Raw genomic sequence first — 20519 nt, 5'->3', positions numbered from 1 at the left:
TGAAATGTATAAAAGCACCATTCACTGACAAAAGACCGCGCCAATAGAGATGTGGGTTTAGAATAGTTTATTGTGCATTACGGATGGAGGAGAGCCAAGATGATGCAGAAAGGATGGAGGGATGGGGGGTGAGGGTGGTGGGATGAAGAGACGAGAGGAAGAGGATAGAGGGAGGAAGGGTGAGTGGTGAACGGATGAGGGGAAAAGTCGGGAAATTATGCATGCATGTGTATGTATCAAATCAAAACCAAATCACATCAATTTTTATTATATAAGTCGACGGCACAACACAACAATAGCGAGTAAAATGACATCAGTAGCAAAAAGGCACAAGTAGTGATATAATAATAATAATAATAAATAGCAATTATAGAATACAAGGCAATATCCAAATATGTGCACAAATATAAAACAGAAACAGAGTAAAACTTGTAAGATCAATTTATAAAAACTAAAGTATTATAAAATACCTAAACCACTAAGAGCAACCAAAGGCCATTGAAAACATGTAGGTCTTGAGATTTGTCTTAAAAGTGTCAATGGAGGTTGAACATTTGAAATCCTTATGTGTGTGTGTGTGTGTGTGTGTGTGTGTGTGTGCAAGTGAAGTATTCAGTTTTGGCCTAGGCAGCTAACTCTGGAGATAAAAGATAGCAGACACGTATCAGAAAGAAAATAAGTACACTGACAAGTGAGATGAAGAGGAAGGCAGCGCTTATATCCAAACAGCAGAAGCAAGCCGGTGGTGGCTCCTCCTGTGCTCCTCCTCTGACCCCAGCAGAAACCCGTACTATGGGTCTCCTCGGGAAAGTGGATTACGAAGGTAATAAAGGCTGCGACCTAACGTTATCATGTTTTGTGCCAGAGAATGAAGCCTGAAAGAGATCGCTGAGTCGGTCGTATCAGCAGACTTGTCCGATGCCAGCTTGAGTTTCCTTGAAAGGAAGATTGACGACCACAGGAAGATACTTAGAGACCTTCCCTGATCTGAGATTACAAACAAAACACCACTTTGTGGGGCACTTTCCCCACTTGATGCGCTGCTTTGGGCCGTTAGTAGAGCTGTAGACCGTGAGATTTGAGGCCAAACACAGCTTTTTCAAAAAGGTTGCATGATGTCCAAAACTCACCCTGGCAACCAAGCAGCAGCTTACGATGGCTCACTACCTAACCCAAGCCTCTTTTCACCTCCTTGTCAGTATAGAGCATCAAAACAGTCCGCACATGCAGTTCAGACATCTCACAGAGGAATGCAGTAAAATAAATACCCGCTCCTGGAAATGTCTCTTCAGGAAGGCATGATGGTATCTGCTATGCAGTGGCCTAACCGGGGTTCTCCAAACTTGTTACTGTTCTTGTTAATTCTTCAAGCAACAAGGTCTCTTTCTTGTGCAGAAAGATTTCTTTGTGGTATATTGAACATAATGAGCACATTTGATATCCTTGAGAAATGTTAATTGATATGTTATTTAAAATGAGGCCAGCACACCAGTAAAGATGTAACACTATTTTCATGCCTCAAAATCAAGTATTATTAAAAGCCTTGCAAGTTTTTAGACGTGACCAGAAGCTCAGGATGTTACATTTCAACATGCACACACAGACAACAGTACTTTTATACTGGCACTACTCAGTATTACTTTTAAACATTTCAATTCATAACAACCATGGCCAGTGCTAAGTATTCTGTTGTGACCTTGCTCTAATGTACAAATTATTCTTTTACAGATCGTGTTGCTACATGTCTTCGTGTTCCCTGATAATATCACGACAGTGGATATTTCAGAAAACCTTGTTGAACACTTAAAGGGAATTCTTCAGGAAAGTTTTCAACTTAAAGGTGATTTTTTTTAATTCAGTTTCAGGACCCTGATTATGGAAACGAACTTTGTAATTTAACAGACATTAAAGAGCTTCCTCGAGACAGAGCAGTGCTGAGGATCCTGTGGAAATCATCAGGACAACCAGCTTCTGCGTCCTCCATCTCCTGCCTCTCTACGCTGTAATCTGACTGCACATCATCAGATTACAGCGTATATCTGGAGACTGAAAAGATCTCAGCCAGTTTCTTGATGAATAGTCAAACTCTGATCGTTCATACAGGGAAGACGGATGAAATATTAATTCATGAATTAAATACCTGTTTGCCATGTGGCCACACTGCCATCTAGTGGCCAGCGGACAGACCCACTGCTACTATGATGTGTGTGAGATTGCAGTTTATTAAACCAGATTGTGTGATCAAACCAAATGTTGTTTAACCTTGTGCCACTCTTAATATTGTTGAAATGATGTTGTGATCATTTAGTAGCATTAGGAATCACCTCAACAGCTGATGAGTCAGGAATGTTATGTAACTGACTGAATGGTCTGCTGAAATAGGTGTTGGTTAAACTATGTGTTTTTCCAAATGTTTATATAGCCACTGTGCCATTTTATGTCTTGAATAAATGGTGATGTACTGAAGTACTGCATCATGGGAAGTCTCCCGGCAGTCTAGGCCTATAGCAGCAGAACTAAGGGATGGTTCAGGACTCACCTGAGCCAGCTCTAACTATAAGCTTTATCACAGAGGAAAGTCTGAAGCCTGCTCTTAAATGTGGAGATGATGTCTGCCTCCTGAACCCAAACTGGGACCTGGTTCCACAGGAGAGGAGCTTGATACCTGAAGGCTCTGGCTCCCGGTCTACTTTTGGAGACTCTAGGATCCACAAGTAACCCTGCATCCTGGGAGCGCAGCGATCTAGTCGGGTAATAAGGAATTACGAGATCTTTAAGATACAATGGTGCCAGACCGTTAAGAGCTTTGTAGGTGAGGAGAAGGATTTTAAATTCAGTTCTGGATTTCACAGGGAGCCAGTGCAGAGAAGCTAATATTGGAGAGGTTTGATCTCTCTTCCTGCTTCTTGTCAGTACATGTGCAGTCTACTAGTTGTTATAGTTATAAGCAAATATTCACAATGCTTTATAACAATAACCATAACACATTATAAAGCATTTTATAATGACTTATAAGCTCAAGTATCATAATATTTCATAACAGCTGGTCACTCAATGACGATTTTTTCACAAGGATCATGTATTATAAATCTCAGTTGTAATACATTATAATGATTTTATAATGCATAATCACTGTTAGAACTCATTATAAGATACATTATAAAATGATTATAATGTATTCCAACTATGTTTTTGGGGCAAACATTAAATTAGTGAAATGTAAATGTCCATCATTCAGCTTGTGTGTTTTTTATCATAAGGGCTGTGCAGCTATTATGTTGCTCATTGAATTTATTTGAGAGGGCGTGGCCTGTTTGGAGATCTCTCAAGAGTGAATCAGAGTTTCAGTTCGCAATCGGCAAAGTGAAAGTATTGGTCCTGCGGCTTCTCTGTTAAGCAGCAAAATAATTCAAATTAAGATCTTTCTGTAGCGATTTCACTTTGTGAACTGCAGGGAGGATATCTGTGGTCTCCGCTGGCAGCGGATCATGTTTAATTGTCTCAGACTTCTCGTTGAAGTTTCCTTCATGACGATTTTGGAAGGTGCGTCAATGAAGACCGTTAGTTTCGTTTTGAGTATTCATTATATCATCATCATCATTATTATTATCCTGCAGTTTTCTGTTACTGATTAAGTTTATTTGCTTATTATAGAACCACATTTCTGAGTCATACCCAGCCCCGGGATAAATCAACAACACGCATCATAGACTTTGCAGTCTTCAGCGCTGAGACTGCAGCTTAACGACCAGCTTCACATGCAAACAAGTAAATGAATGTTACAGCGTTTAAATTGCGGGTTGTTTCGGTTTCCTTCTTCGTTTCTGCTGCTGGTCCTGGAGCAGAAGTCACTGAAGATGTAAATAGTAATATTACTGCTACAACCGGATTCCAAAAAAAGTTGGGACTCTGTACAAATTGTGAATATAAAAAAAGGAATGCAATAATTTACAATAATTTGAACTCTCACAACATCAGAACCTGCCTTTTACATATGTACAGGGTTCGTACGGAGTCTTTAAAGTTTGGAAAATGCTTCATTTTAACTGTCGTGTTTTCAAGGAATATGCTTGAATTCGAATATACTCATATACATAATCTGGTTTTCATCCACACAATCACTCGTGTACATAATGTAGATATTGACTCTATTAAGAATATATGGTGGGAGGAAAACTTTCAATCGTGATTATATGCTTCATAAAGGTGACAAAATCAGCATTAAATGTTGTGTGTTTCTTGACATTTTTCAGGCGCGTCATAGGCATGAACCCTGAGAGAGAGACAAAAACATCAAGAGGAAAAGTGACATCTAAAACCACAGTGTCAGCGACCTTTCTTCACCTCAGTGGCAGGAGACCAGGCCTTTATTTGGGGTTATTTTTGGAGACATGGCTTTATTTCTACATGTATCATATGAGCTGTTGTTGGTTACAAGTTATTCCAACCCACTCATTGTTTTTTTAACCTGACTTATTTGAGACCATTATTTGAATATTGACTTTTATATGGGAATATACAGTATGTTAATTTTAAAAGATCCTTCATGCACTTGAAGGACTTTTTAAGACCATTTTGAACAGTTGTGAATGTGTTGTATTTTAAATAAACTATGACCTGTTTTTTCACGCCATCCAGAAATATACTGGCAAATGTGCATCTGTTGGATTACAGTGAGGTCACCACAAAAATTACAGTGACTGGCTGGCAACCCTAACCGCAGTGTAATGTGACTTCCTTTACAGTAAGTTACACGTCAGTTGCTGCCAGTTAATTACTGTAAATCTCAGGCTACATTCTTTACAGTGCAAACTTGTGAAAGTGAAAGCAGCTAGCTGCCTTCCCTGTCACAAGCCAGCTCCACATATGGCCAGCCACTTCTCCGCCTTCCACCTGTTGCTGCTCATTAGTTACTGCTGTTGGCTGATAGCTCTGAGCCCTTCGGCATCTGACACGAGAAGCAGAGAGGACGGGAGGGGGCGGCCCAGGAAGAGATGTGATTGGGCCAGCCTAGTGTCATTATAGAAAATTAAACAATAGGCAGCTGCCCCTACTTTATGGGCCGGTCTTTGGCAATCAAAAAATATATATATTGCCAACGACTGGCCCCCAAGGTGTGTTGGCCCACCGGGAAAAGACTGGTATGCCAGATTGCCAGTCCACTACTAGTGGAGTCCCCATAATATAAATGAGCCGGTCTCTGTTTTTCCAGACAGACTTGGACGAGACACGAGCAAGCTGCTTATGTGACGGACATTCACAGGAACAAGGTGAGAGAGTCTGATGTCGGGTTTTTTTACACATTTGAAAAGCTTTCATAACAGATGAATGTTTGATTTCAGTGATGACAGAGTGACGAATGAAATAGTTTCAAATGAATGTGTGGTTGTTGAACTGTCTTATGCACCTTTACACGTTTTCTAATAATGAAAAAACTTTATTAGCAGCAGCAGATGGCCGCCCACCATTGAGTCTGGTTCTGCTCGAGGTTTCTGCCTCTTAAAGGAAGTTTTTCCTTGCCGCTGTCACCAAGTGCTTGCTCATGGTGGGATTTGTTGGGTCTCTGTAAATAATATTATAGAGTAATATTAATTATAATATAAGAGTTCGGTCTAGACCTGCTCTATAAGAAAAGTGCAATGAGATAACTTCTGTTATGAACTGGCGCTATATAAATAAAATTGAAAGTGACATTTTCTGCAACTGTGATGTATAAAAGAGGCGTGGCGGGAACAGGACTCTAGTCCTCTAGAAGACTGTTAGTTATTTAAGATGATCAAATGCGCGATCGATCTTTCTTCCCTTCAGGTACGAGTAAGGATAAGGTTACAGCCGCATAACAGCACCAGGCCAATCATGACTACTGGGAATAGTATCTGCGCCCCATGGACCAAACTAATCTTGTAACAGGCCCACAGAAGAATTTGCTGCGCCTTCCGAAGGTCTAAATGCATCCCTAATAATTTCAAGGGCTGCGATGACGCTAGTGATGTTGTCTTAGTTATCGGGGACAAAGGTGTGGCCTCCAGTTTTGGCTAGGATATAATCCAAAGCCATTTCATGTTTCATTATATATGTTATCTCTTGTCCACTCATCATCGATACCCAATACAGCACTATCAAACCCAAATGCTTTCCACCTCTGTTCCCCACCGTTTACATCACTACATTACTGTGTGTTGTCTCTTTCAGTTTCTGTTTGTGTCATGGATTTGGATAGTGTCTTGGGTGCTGTGTGTGAGTCTGTCTGTGTCTTCAATACTGGTCAGGTGACTTTCTACTGGTGTAGTTGTCTGAGTAGCTCTATAGGAAAAGTGCAATGAGATAACTTCTGTTATGAAGTGGCGCTATATACATTGAATTGAGTACTGAGGGGTGTTCAAGTGGCATTGCTACTCTCCTCGGGATTAGCTGTATGTTCAAGCATCAGGAATATTGGAACAACCACGATGACACTAACTAGGAACAATACAGCTAAAGTTCCCCTTAGACCACAACCTGTTCTCCTAAAAGGGTGCCACGGGTGTTCTGTGACCCCCATCCTCCTCCACTATCACCTCAGTTTCTGTTAGTCGTTTATTGCGCTAATGTATGGAGTCTGACGGTGGCTATATGCCCAAACTAATAGTTCATTCATCTTTAACTGCACTATCTGACCAGGTGGTGCAGTGTCCTACAAGCACTTCCACTATTTCAAATGCTCTGTGCCCGTGCCTCTGAGTCTAGCAGCCAGTTGTCCAGTAGAAAATAAACCCCTTGATGTCCTTCATGCCTGTAATGATCAACGCGCCTTCTCCACTGTGCTTAAACCCATGTAGTTGTTGCCCTTTTCCCGTCCTCACTATGTGTAATGTGTTCAGCGTATGTGTGTGCCAGTACAGGATTGTTTAGTATAATCTATTCATTCGATCTGCATCGCAAAAACAGAATACAAACCGTTCAAACTCAAATCGTTCAGTGTGTGAGCACTATTTTTTTTTTACACCTCTAACAAGAACTGGGTCAAAATGTTCTGTATGAGTCTGGGAAATGTCTGTCTGGTATGTGCGAGGTCAGTAATGTTTCTGTAGTAGGTGGTTTCTTATGTTTCACTGACCCCAAATGGTTATAGGACAACGAAGACTAAGTTTTGGTTTGCCTTTTCCTTAGCTCTTATATTGTTATTTGGTTGATATGACCACAGCAGTTCTTTTCCTAATCTGAGATGAATTTCTTCAGTTTTAAGTGCCAAGTTTGTCTGGTGAGTGCACTCGCGCCTCTCTAGTCTACTCAGATTTGAGCTACTCAGTTGTCTTCCTACTACACTCTGAATTACTATTACTATATTACCTTTGGCAGTGAACTTGTGATGGCAAATCCATCTACCCCGGTTTGTGAAGAAGCAGCTGTCTGACGTCACAACAATGGCAGCACAATGGAAGTGCACATTGTATATATCTACTAAAGTGTATTTGCTTGTGTTTAATTCAAATAATACATAGTATCATATTATAAAACCTGTTTTGCATGTTAATCGATGTCAAAACATGTTACCAATGTTATTAGGTAGCTGGTTACGGTAAACAATCTCTGAAAGTCATCTTCTCTGCACGAAAGTTATTAGTAATTGAAATTTGTATTTTTTTATCTTTCAGGAAACCACAGGTTGCACACGAAAATCACCACTAAACTGCTGACTAAATAATCAGAAATGGGGAACGAACAATCACATCCTTACACGAGATGCTGCAAGTGCAATAAAGTCCTGGTTCCATGGACCCTGCCTCTATTGACCCTGGCTTTATTGTTATACTTCAAGGATGTTTACCGAAGTACTGTTCATGGGCGGGACGTATTTGTGTTCAATGGAGGTGAATTCTACAGACCAGTTGGCTCCGGTACGTACGAGTGTGATTATTGCTTTAATAAGCCAATCAGGGATCAAGAGGAGAGACAGAGGAGAGAGGAGGAGAGGAGAAGAGAAGAAGAGCGACAGAGGAGAAAGGAGGAGAGACAGAGGAGAGAGGAGGAGAAGAGGAGAGAGGAGGAGAGACAAAGGAGAGAGGAGGAGAGAAGAGAAGAGGAGCGATGGAGGAGAGAGGAAGAGAGACAGAGGAGAGAGGAGGAGAAGAGGAGAAGAGAGAAGGAGAGACAGAGGAGAGAGGAGGAGAGACAGAGGAGAGAGGAGGAGAAGAGGAGAGAGGAGGAGAGACAGAGGAGAGAGGAGGAGAGACAGAGGAGAGAGGAGGAGAAGAGAAGGGAAGTAGAGAGACAGAGGAGAGAGGAGGAGAAGAGAAGAGAGGAGGAGGAGACAGAGAGAGAGAGGAGAGAGAGAGGAGGAGAGAGAGAGAGGAGGAGAGAGAGAGGAGAGAGAGGAGGAGAAGAGAAGAGAAGAGGAGGAGAGACAGAGGAGAGAGGAGGAGAAGAGGAGAAGAGAGGAGGAGAGACAGAGGAGAGAGGAGGAGAAGAGAAGAGAGGAGGAGAGACAGAGGAGAGAGGAGGAGAAGAGGAGAAGAGAGGAGGAGAGACAGAGGAGAGAGGAGGAGAAGAGAAGAGAGGAGGAGAGACAGAGGAGAGAGGAGGAGAAGAGGAGAAGAGAGGAGGAGAAGAGAAGGGAAGTAGAGAGACAGAGGAGAGAGGAGGAGAAGAGAAGAGAGGAGGAGAGACAGAGGAGAGAGGAGGAGAAGAGAAGAGAAGAGGAGAGACAGAGGAGAGAGGAGGAGAAGAGAAGAGAAGAGGAGAGACAGAGGAGAGAGGAGGAGAAGAGAAGAGAAGAGGAGAGACAGAGGAGAGAGGAGGAGAAGAGAAGAGAGGAGGAGAAGAGAAGAGAAGAGGAGAGACAGAGGAGAGAGGAGGAGAAGAGAAGAGAGGAGGAGAAGAGAAGAGAGGAGGAGAGACAGAGGAGAGAGGAGGAGAAGAGAAGAGAGGAGGAGAAGAGAAGAGAGGAGGAGAGACAAAGGAGAGAAGAGGAGAAGAGAAGAGAAGAGGAGAGACAGAGGAGAGAGGAGGAGAAGAGAAGAGAAGAGGAGAGACAGAGGAGAGAGGAGGAGAAGAGAAGAGAAGAGGAGAGACAGAGAGAGAGAGAGAGAGAGAAGAGAGGAGGAGAAGAGAGAGAGAAGAGGAGAGACAGAGAGAGAGAGAGGAGAAGAGAAGAGAGGAGGAGAAGAGAAGAGAGGAGGAGAGACAGAGGAGAGAGGAGAGAGAGAGAGAGAGAGGAGGAGAGACAAAGGAGAGAAGAGGAGAAGAGAAGAGAGAGAGGGAGAGACAGAGGAGAGAGGAGGAGAGGCAGAGGAGAGAGGAGGAGAAGAGAAGAGAAGAGGAGAGACAGAGGAGAGAGGAGGAGAAGAGAAGAGAAGAGGAGAGACAGAGGAGAGAGGAGGAGAGGCAGAGGAGAGAGGAGGAGAAGAGAAGAGAAGAGGAGAGACAGATGAAAGAACAGCAAAGAGCAAGAGAGTCTGAAGAGAAGAAGAGACAAGAAGAACTGAATCAAAGACTTCAAGAATCCCACCAACGAGCCAACGAGCAGCAGGAGAAACAACTGAGCAGCGACATTTCAGAAGAATATGAGTCCAAGCGAGACGTTCAAATATGGCATCTGGGTGAGTTTGAGACTAACTATGAATCAGGCAGTGATGAGCTTCTAGAAATCCTCTCTTTGAAATGCAGTTTCCCAGTTCCAGATCTCAGTCTCACTCAGCTGACAGCTGATCAGCTGGGGAAGATCGTGTCAGTCCTGGACAAACTTCTGTTTGATGAATGGATTAGTGCTCCCCCATCCCTCAGCACTCTGCAGCACACTCAGGTGTTCATCACAGAGCTGTGTGCCTTGTCTCTGGAGATATCCGAGGGAGTTTCACTACAAAGCTTCTCCAGTCGTGTGCAGTCCCTGGTGGAGTCCATCAGCCAATCAGCATGTGATGTTTTTGAGAGTTTCCTGCTGACTCAAGCCCTGTACGTGAACCTGATGCACTTTTTCACTGACTACGGCAGCTCTGATACTGACGCAGTCGTCATAGCCAAACAATGGGCTGAACGCGAGCTTTCTACTGAGCAGCTCTTTCTTATAGAATTCCTGAGCACCCTCACATCATCACTGCAGAATGCAGTTGAAAGAGCCACTGTGTTCATTTTAAAGATGGAAATGCAGTGCTTGAAGCTTCTCTTATCCACACTCACACAACTAAATGGCAAAGAAACCCATTCAGAATCCACTGAAATGCTCCTCAGACTTGTGCAAACAAACCATTGGACCCCAACGGAGGCGGTGACTCTGCTCAAAGCACTGTCACAGAAATATGCAGAGGACGTTTCAATAACTGAAGTCCTTACGTTGGTACAAGTGTACGACATATCGCCTGAGTGGACGGATGAGTCCGGACGCTCTCTCATCCGTGCTCTTGACTTTGCTGGCCCTGAGAGATTTCATCAGGATTTCCAAAAGACTGTCAGAAGGGAAGATGAGAGCAGTCTAGTTGCAGCTCTAGCAGAATTAAAGATGTTATGGAATTTGGATGATTCTGTGATTGATATGATAAAAAACATTACCAGTGGCGTCCGGCAATATTCAGAAAATGCACCAAAAGATGCACCATTTGTGAAAGATTCCTTTAAATGTGTAACCTTGAATGCAGACGACATACAGAACTCTCTGTCTCAGCTCTGCAAAGCAGTTTTTGACACAAAAGGCTGGTGGCCCACAGGGAGGCAGATGCTGCGGTGGTGTGCATTGGTGCTGACTGAGAAGAGTGGAGCGCTACAACTGGTTGGTGTGGAAGAAGACTCATGTGTCACAGCCATGTTTGCAGCCGCACAAGTCTGCATGGGAAACAAACTGGACATTGTGCTGAGCTCTGACGTTCACGCAGAGGAGCGAACTAAGGAGTGGTCTGACTTCTACAAACACCTTGGAATTTCTGTCAACACAAACTTGAAGAAAACGAATGCATCATACAGGGATGTCTATGAAGCGGACATTGTGTATGGTACCATCAATGACTTTGTCTCTGATTACTTTCAGTACGGCATAGAGGTGATGGAAACAGGGAACCCTCAGCTTAGTCGTGGATTTATCATTGAAGAACAAAGTCTCAGTTCTTGCCATAATCTGCAACTTTCAAGGCTCAAGGACAATGAACCCCTGGTGTTTGCTGCAGAGGTCCTGCAAAGCCTCATGGGTAAACTTCACAGTGAAGATTTGGAACTGAGGAACAGGTTTATTAAGGCTCTTTTTCAGGTGCTCCACACCAACCTAAACAAAGACACAAACACTGACAATAAAATCATAACCATCTCAAAAAGAATTACTGGAAAGGGATTGGCTTCTGATGAGGTCTTTGTTCTGACCTTTCTTGAGAATCTCCTGAGAGTGGTTACTGAAGAAACAGAAAGTGAGAAAAACGGGACATCTCCAGCCAGCAAATGGTGTTTGGAGATTTTATTTGCCTGTGTGGAGCATTTCCAAGCCTCAAAAGCACAAGCCAAGGAACTCTTGCAGATGGTTTCAAATCTTGGAGCACAAAGACTCTGGTCACCCGTAGAGGTCTTAAACCTCCTTGGAGCACTGACTGACCACCATCATGATGAAGACTGTATTTCCATCATGAAGATCTTACATTTAATGGCAACATATCAGGTGTCTTCCAAGTGGACAGATGAGAACAACCAATCTCTCCTTAAGCTCTTAGATTCATCTAGAACTGAGAAACTGATCCAGCATTTAGAAAAGAGCCTCAGAGACGAGAAAATAAAAAGCATTGACACTCTTTTTGACGAAATACGGCAGATGAAAGACATTGATGAACAAACACTGAGTAAATCATACAGTATAGTAACTCATGTAACAAACCTGATCAAAACCGGGGAAATTATAAACCACACAGATGTACAGCGAGCTAGGAATCTGAGTCACAGCACGGACACAGAAGACCTTCAGGAGTTCCTGGCAGTCTTATGCAATGCTGCGCACCGGCACAACTTTGAAGGGAAGTGGTGGCCCAGAGCCACTCAGATGATCAGCTGGTGCCTCTTGGCCTTGTCTGACACTGGGAAGCTCCTGGAGATGGGCACTGGAGAAGGGAAGTCTTGCGTCATAGCAATGTTTGCAGTGCTGCGTGCGCTTCGGGGTGAAAAAGTAGATGTGGTGTCCAGCTCTTCTGTGTTATGTCAAAGAGATGCAGAAGAATGGACCAACTTCTACAAGTACTTTGGTGTGACAGCTGACACAAACACAAATAAAACCGAAGATGAAGATCGAAAAAAATGCTACCAGAAGGATGTGGTCTATGGAACTATCGAAGCCTTCGCTGCAGATCACCTTCGCCAGATATTTGAAATGAAGGATGTGAGGCCTGATCGCAGCTATCAGTGCATCATAATCGATGAAGTGGACTCACTGCTACTGGATCAGGGAGTGCAGCTGACCTACCTGTCCAGTCCCATGGTCTCCATGCAGCACCTGAACATTATTCTGGCCATGATCTGGGGCCACGTCAGCCAGTATGGCTTCCTGTCTGCAGGACACCAGACATTTGTACAGGCTCCTCCTGTTTCATTCTTCAAGGCCATCTTTGACTCAATAGACACAGAGGAAACTGATATTAATGATCCAATGGACATTTTACGCATCGCTGAAGAATCCAACACTGTGCCAAAAGGATTTACAGAGGATCTCTTCAAAAGTGAAATGGATGAACTTCTTAGGAAACTGAAAACTGTGAGTCAGGATGCTGTGGTAGATTTTTTCCAAGAATTTGAACACTCTGTCCCCTATGGTTTTACTGTTTACACTTTAGACGACACGGGATTGCTCCGTCTTAGAAAGCGCAGCCTGTACAACAACCAGGACATTTCAGAGCTTACATTTCTTGTCTTGGAGGAAGGCTTGTGTTGTTCTCTCTATGACTCAGAAGAAATTCTCATCAAGCCCCTTGCAGAAATGATCTCAGAGAAGATTCAGTACACCCCATGTACAAACAATGAAGACAAAATCAGCATTCCTGGATTCTTGAAGAATCTGGTGGAGAAGAAAGTGTCAGTGTGGGTTCAGAATGCCTTTCTGGCAATGCAACTGAAGCAAGGACGTGAATATGTTGTAGAAAACGACAACGTCTGTCCAGTGGATTTCAGATCAACTGGTATTGTGGAACTGAATAAGAAATGGGGTGATGGTCTGCAGCAGTTTGTTGAGATTAAACACAAAATCAAACTGAGCACAATTTCAGTAGTGACAAACTACGTTTCTAACATCTCCTTTTTTGAAAAGTACCATGGGAAAATATATGGAACAACGGGGACACTTGGGAGCAACACAGACATGCTGGTTTTGCAGGACCTATATCCAAATCTCTCTGCCTGCAAAATGCCAACATTCAACAGGAAGAAGTTATTTGAGGTCCAAGGTACTCTGAAGACCTCAGCTGAAGAGTGGAAATCTGAACTAAAACGTGTGGTTATGGCTCAGATTTCCCCAAATTCATACAGAGATGGAAGAGCAGCCCTGGTGATCTGTGAAACCATCAACAAAGCTAAAGAGATCTACGAAGAGCTGAAAGGCAGTATCCCAGGTGAAATCATTCTCTACTGCCGCAGCGACACAGACAGTTTGAACAAAATAGATAAGGAACTGCTTCCTGGTGATGTCATTGTCGCCACAAACCTTGCCGGGCGTGGCACAGACATAAAAGTGTCTAAACAGGTGAACAACAATGGAGGATTATTTGTGATCCTCTCCTTCCTTTCTGGGAACACAAGAGTGGAACTCCAGGCTTTTGGTCGAACCGCACGCAAAGGTAAACCTGGATCTGCTCAAATAATCATGACCACTGAACACCTGCAGCAGTCTTTCAGGACAGCGTCTTCTCTGGAGGAAGCTAAGAGCACAAGGGATAGACTGGCAGCAGAAATGATAAATCACATGATGAACGATGTCACAGAGTTGAAACTGCGGGAGGACCTTTTTTCAGAGTACGTCAGAACTCTTCAAGATATTCATAAGAACACAGATGGAGATGACAAAAGAGCTGTTGTTGCCATCATGAATGAGTTCTGGGGGATATGGTTGCAAACTAAATCAGAAGAAATTGAACAGTTGAAGAGAAATGAATTGCAAAAGAGTTTGAAAGCTGATTTGTCATTGGCAAGAAGTCAGTCTCAAAGTCAGACTTCACCGTGTTCTAGCATTTATCACTACATCAAGTTTGGAAATATCGCACTGAGTGAAAAACAATGGGACGTCAGCGCCAGGCTATTTGAAAAAGCCATGAAGCAAGATGCAAGTTGGGCAGCCATAGCTTTTTACAGTCATGCGTACTGCACTATAAAGCAGCAAAATGCAGATTACCTCACTCAGGCCAGAGATGATCTAACGAAGGCACAGGAGTCTCTGAAGTATCTCAGTGAGGAATCCATGGTCTGTCTGCAGTTTGTAAAGATGTCCTCTGCAGACTCAGCCAACAGTAACCCAACCAGCCTTGAAAAACAGTTAACAACCAAGTGCAGCATGTTGGGGTACTTTGACAAAAACATTAGTGAGGCCATCCAAAAGCTGGATGAAATAAAAGAAAGAGGGAGGGATGCAAGGGTAAAAAAATTACCAATTTTCTCCCTGGTGTCGAGTGCTGACGAAGATCTCCAAGTGGAAGCCTACCACCTCTACAGTCAAGGATTGAAATATGTATTTTCTGTGGAAGAGGAGCCTCGTTTCCCATGGGAAGCTCTGCTGGTATTCAGTCTTGGAGTTTTACAGATTATTGGAGGAGCACTGCTCACTGCATTTACATTTGGTACATTGGCTCAAGTCGGCATGGGACTCATCACTGAAGGAATATCAGACTGCATCTATGGCATAGAGTCCATGGTGACAGGAGAATTCAGCTGGAAAGCATGGGCTACAGAAAAAGCCATTTCTATAGGCGTATCTCTCATTGGGTTTGGGGTTGGAAAGCTGATTGCAAAGGGCTTTAAAGCTTCAAAAATGTTGAGATTCGGCAAACAACTGAAGTATATGCCAAAGTTTCTCTCCAGACAGGTTAAAGATGGTTTAAGTGTTGTCGCAAAGACAAATATGAAGAATGCAGTAAAACACACTGCTAAAATAATGGTAGAGGAAATCATTACCTATGGATTGGGGAAGGCAGAAGAGGAAATACTGACACAAACACTAAACGGCATCAAAAATAAGCTGGAAAAGGGAATTGTTGACGACGTGAAATCCAAAATAGAAAAAGAGCCCTTGGCTACGTTAGTAGACTCCATTATCCTCTCACACCTTGAGGATAAAAAGCAACTTCATGATCTCCTGGAGGATGAGAACAGAAAGAGTGAACTGCTGGCCATTTTCAGAAAGTTAAGCAACACTGCAGTAAAGCCATTCTATGCAGACCTCAGCTGGCAGAAAAAGATTAACTCGTCCTTGTCCACAGTGATTAACAAAGTTAAAGCCGAGGCCAAAGGAAAAGCAACTGTAATTCTGACTGCCATCCAAACTGTTCACATGGCAACACTGGCAGGAGACGCCATCAGTGCAGTGAACAGCCTCTCCGACAGGTTTTTCTCAAACCTTCATGAACAGCTGAATATATTTAAAAAGGAAAATGGGTTTTCAGAGAAAGTGAAGGTAAATGAGCTGTCTGCTTCAGACACTGAGATGCTGAAGAAACTCAAGCAGGATTTAGCCGACACCATCAGTGCAACATTGGCTGACGTTTTGGTAGAAGTGTTCCACCAGAAGTTCTCCAGTCACATTGTTTCTCGTCTTCAAGGCCAAGTAAATGGCGTCATTGGCCATTATGTAAGAACTGGCTTAAAGACTGACAGAACAGAAGAAAAACTCAGAGCTGGACAGAACAACAGGTACATCGCATACATGCCAAAGTCTAAACATAAAGTTGCAGGAGAGGCAGGTAAACACTCACAGTCACATGCTGAAAAGATCAGGAACCCCATGACTGCAGGAACCGTTCTTGATATCAGAGTCCTGTCAGAAACCACTGGCACTAAGGTTGTCATCCTAACAGAGGACAGCCATGGCAGACTTACCAAAATGCAGGAGTTGAGCCCAGGCACTAAACCCACCAGTCAAACTGTGACACTGATCTACAGACCAAAGAGTGCCCAATACCCAGACGGCCATTACGATGTGTCCATCAATAACCAGCCAGTGAGCATAGTCAACGAGGGCAAGAGCTGCCTGTTTCATGCTTTGGCAAGAGGCATGAAACCAGAGGCCAGTGAGGAAGCAATCGCTTTGGAAGCAGACCGCCTCCGATCTGTGGAGGCCGACACTCTCCTCAGACACCCAGGCCAATGGAATTCTTTCGTCAAACGCAAAGATTGGACTGAAGCAATCAGAGGAGGGGACTGGTACATGGCAGAGGGAGCTGTACCAAAAAAAATCATAAAAGAAAAGAAAACGTTACTTAAGAAAGAAGTTGGAAAAATCGAATATTACAAAAACTGGAAAAAATATGCAACAAATAATCCTGGAACTGGACAGTTCATCAATGCAGATCACCAGCCACCGGTTCATAGTATATTGGAAGCTAGAAAACTGAACCAGAATAGCAGATTAGCAGAAGCCATGCTTGAAGTGGCAACAAACTCATCACCTCTAGATAACAACCTGATTCCTGATGTGCGCAAAAATCATGGCCTTGAACTTCCAACTGTTTATGTGCCTGCAGAAATACATCGTGAGTTTCCCAGTACAAAATCAAAAGCCTTCAGAACATGCTTAGCTACCGCCATAAGCACAGATGATGTTGTGGGCACTTTCAAACTGATGATCCTTGGTGCAAATGTGAGATCCAAGTTGAATAGCACCAAGAACTTCAACAACTTTCAGAACAGCGAGATAAGTAAAACCAGGCTTGCCATTTTTGAAAAGAGTTTTCAGCAACACAGTACAGGGATGGTAAAGACATGGTTCAACCTGTTTCAAGGCAAGGGAGTCATGACAGATACCGATCTTACCAACATTACTACATGGATCAACAACGAGGGCTACAATAATCAAAACGACCCACACAGGAACCAAGTCTCCAACCTCCTATAATGAAAAGGTAACATCACTTTTAATATGATACTAAAATAAAGCACATATTCAGCATGCATATATGAGTGTTTATGGTATTAGAATAGTTAATAAAGGGACGGGAGCTACATGAAGTAGAGCCACATGTTCATAGTGCCGTACCTGCCGGCTATGGCAGGAGGCCCAAACTGATGAGGGAACAATTGGCTCCGCCACTGGAGTAAGTAGAACGTGATTGACCCAGAAGTGCAAGAAACACAATATTGTGTTCTTTTTTACAGTGAACCGACACCTGAGAATATGACTGGTGAACAAGTACCATGAAAACTACAGAGATCTTCCACCTCCCTGATGATCACCAAGAGACCTCTCTGGATATTCAGTTTTATTTATATAGCGCCAACTCATAACAGAAGTTATCTCGTTGCACTTTTCCTACAGAGCAGGTCTAGACTGTACTCTTTATAATATTATTTACAGAGACCCAACAAATATGTATCATGAGGATTGCTTTTCCTTTAGGTTTAATGCAAAATAACAGAATTTTACTATCCAAGGGGCTCATTACAGAACAAACCCTAACTTCTTGTCCTATCTCATCTCAGGACAGGAAAATTTGCCAATACAGAAGTAAATCCAAAGTTTATTCTACTTTACACCCCTCTGCACTCCATAATGCAGTAAAACATTGACTTGCAAACGATTTACAAACAACATATTAAAGTGACTATTTTACACCTGTGCAGTTCTGCCATTGGCCATATGATTCGGTGGCTGTGAGTGGTAAACACCCCCACTGAAATGTACTATGTTGCTTTTTTTATTTGACGTGGTGTACCTGGAAATCTAAGAGTAATCACTATGAAAAATAAATAAACATAAAGTGGAAATCAGACTTTTTTTTTTAAATCTATTCTATCTATCTAAATAATGATCATTTTAAATTTAAAATTGACATTAGCCTACTATTGCTGCCCAACTGTATCTATTTGGCATCTTTGAAAAAAGGGGGATGCATAAATATATGATGGGAAAATTATTATGACCTTTTAATTAATACAGATGATGCTCTCCACTGACAGACAGGTTTGTGCTGTTTTATAGTTAAGACTAGCATTTTTGGATTTTAGCTATTTCAGTAATATCTGAATCCTGACTTTAGGTAAGATAGTAAAACAGCTAAATGCAGATAGAAAATCTTGGTCTGTAAAGTCCTAAATGCTGTCTAAAACTAGACACGGTAGAATTTCAGGGTTAGGATGTTTCTTTAATGAGGACCCTTTGTTTTTTCACTGTTTAAAAGAGGCTTACATCCCCAGTACAAACCTTGTTAGTTTTCCTAGAAAAGCAACCATTACAGCACGTTCCCTCAGGTCATGTGACGATTTTAGACATGTAATCATTTTCAGACACTGCCTACCAGACCAGTTTGGACAACATCAAAAAGGAGTAAACTTCAAATGTCAATGTTGGATTATAATATATGATATGAATCCCCACTCATATTAGCAAAGGAGGGCATATTGTAGGCCTATTTCTAGTGCAATGTTTCCATTACTCAATCAGGCTTAAAGCATAGCATATCCTTGTGTGCTTTGATTATCAATTTCAAATTAATTTGATGCTCCACTTTTTAAATCCATAAATTTTTTAGAAAGTGAGTTAATGTAGGGAAAATATTTCATTATAGGAAATGATGTAATGTAGGGAAATCATTTTGGGAAATATTACAGGATAAAGCTTGAGATGTGCCTCAGACATGGATGAGTAGTTGCTGAGCTGCTGATTGGATGAAGAGAATAGAGGCGGGGCTCGGAGAGGGGGAAGCAAACCTGATAAAACGTTGCAAAAATCAGGCACATCCTGTCTCAAAATGATGCAGAAAACTTAATGCATGCATTTGTTACTTCTAGGTTGGACTATTGCAGTTCCTTATTATAAGTCCCTTAAGACTCTCCAGCTGATCCAGAACGCTGCGGCACGTACCGACAAGAACTAGAAAAATAGATCATATTTATCCAATATTAGCTTCTCTGCACTGGCTCCCTGTGAAATCCAGAACTGAATTTAAAATCCTTCTCCTCACCTACAAAGCTCTTAACGGTCTGGCACCATCGGATCTTAAAGATCTCGTAATTCCTTATTACCCGACTAGATCGCTGCGCTCCCAGGATGCAGGGTTACTTGTGGATCCTAGAGTCTCCAAAAGTAGACCGGGAGCCAGAGCCTTCAGGTATCAAGCTCCTCTCCTGTGGAACCAGGTCCCAGTTTGGGTTCGGGAGGCAGACACCATCTCCACATTTAAGAGCAGGCTTCAGACTTTCCACTGTGATAAAGCTTATAGTTAGAGCTGGCTCAGGTGAGTCCTGAACCATCCCTTAGTTCTGCTGCTGTAGGCCTAGACTGCCGGGAGACTTCCCATGATGCACCTCTTTCCTCTCTCCTCCTCTCCCTCTCCATCTCTATGCATTTTTATCCCATCACTGCATGTTACTAACTCGACATCTTGTGTCTCTATATAACTATATACAGTAAATTGAACTGAATTGAACAAAATCCCTGCCACAGTTTGGATGACAGGAATGTTCTTAACAAAGCTCTTTGCACTTGGTGAATTCTTCTTCTTCCATAAAGTAATCTTGCTACCTTCAGATCCACCAGGTTGCATCCAGTTCACATTTTCCTAAATTCTGTTTATCACTGCGCCCCTGCTCTGTGTCTACAGCATCTCATGCATTATCTTAAAAATGGTGTCAAATGTTTCATTCATGGATTCAATGTAACTGCAAGTGCTACAGCTAAATTAAAACTGATGTTCTGGGTAACAATGAACTTGCAATATATTCTGTGTGTTACTTTGCACAATGCTCTCTCACCATGGCCTGAATAGCATGCAACCGTATGTCTGAAATACTTCTGTCTTAATAAAGTGAGCTGAGAGCTACAGTGTCTCCTTGGTTGTATTGTTCCACTGGGTGGTGCAGTTTACTCTGGGGGCTGAACTGTATTCACTGAAGTAAATATCCATAATACAGTTCAGCTGCATCATTTGGGGTTAAGACTTTGGAAAATGCTTTTACACGGCAGCAGACTGTAAAACGACAGAGAGCTGGACCAATATAACATTATATATTTCAAGAGTTTATTAAAATGTCTTTATGTTATGTAGATTAATAATAACAAAACATCTCAATCCTTATTCCACAAAGATACCACAGATGCTCAAAGACTTACACATCCCAAGATACAAATGTGTGAATCTCAGTCAGTGTTGGGGTCACTTGTTCTAAAATGTGTTGTATAGATACTAAGATCCGCACTGCGTCACCATGCACACATTTAAATCAGTGCATAAAAATCCATCATGTGGACGTAAAGAGTAAAAGCAAATTCTCAATTTCTCTTTGAAGTTCATTTCCAATGTGAACATGAATTTATTATTATCATTTTGGATTCCACAAATGATTTTTAGCAAACAAACAAAAAAGCTAAAAGTGTTAACTTTCCCACC

General features: G+C 42.4%; 1 protein-coding gene and 1 long non-coding RNA gene across 3 annotated transcripts; both read left to right on the top strand.

The window, feature by feature from the left end:
• The first annotated feature begins 3318 nt into the window (after positions 1-3318).
• Positions 3319-7998, top strand: LOC122883036. 2 transcript variants are annotated; one of them, XR_006379547.1, is made up of 4 exons: positions 3319-3543; positions 3655-3768; positions 4254-5270; positions 7635-7998. It is a non-coding gene; the product is annotated as an uncharacterized LOC122883036 (long non-coding RNA). The 2 variants fall into 2 exon arrangements; XR_006379548.1 differs by having other exon boundaries at positions 3319-3560.
• Positions 7999-9361: 1363 nt separating this feature from the next.
• LOC122883753 lies at positions 9362-19270 on the top strand. Its single transcript, XM_044212872.1, has 2 exons — positions 9362-17036; positions 17290-19270. The coding sequence occupies exon 1, from the start codon at positions 9407-9409 to the stop codon at positions 17027-17029; it is 7623 nt and encodes a 2540-aa protein (XP_044068807.1). The 5' UTR covers positions 9362-9406; the 3' UTR covers positions 17030-17036; positions 17290-19270.
• The last annotated feature ends 1249 nt before the right edge of the window (positions 19271-20519 follow it).

Source organism: Siniperca chuatsi, linkage group LG10 (genome assembly GCF_020085105.1).
Source record: "Siniperca chuatsi isolate FFG_IHB_CAS linkage group LG10, ASM2008510v1, whole genome shotgun sequence".
Taxonomy (NCBI): domain Eukaryota; kingdom Metazoa; phylum Chordata; class Actinopteri; order Centrarchiformes; family Sinipercidae; genus Siniperca; species Siniperca chuatsi.
The sequence above is the reverse complement of the archived record's forward strand: the minus strand, read 5'-3'. Positions and strand labels throughout refer to the sequence as shown.

Coding starts and splice junctions, on each gene's coding strand:
- LOC122883753 (XM_044212872.1), top strand. CDS start 9,407: ATGAAAGAACAGCAAAGAGCAAGAGAGTCTGAAGAGAAGAAGAGACAA.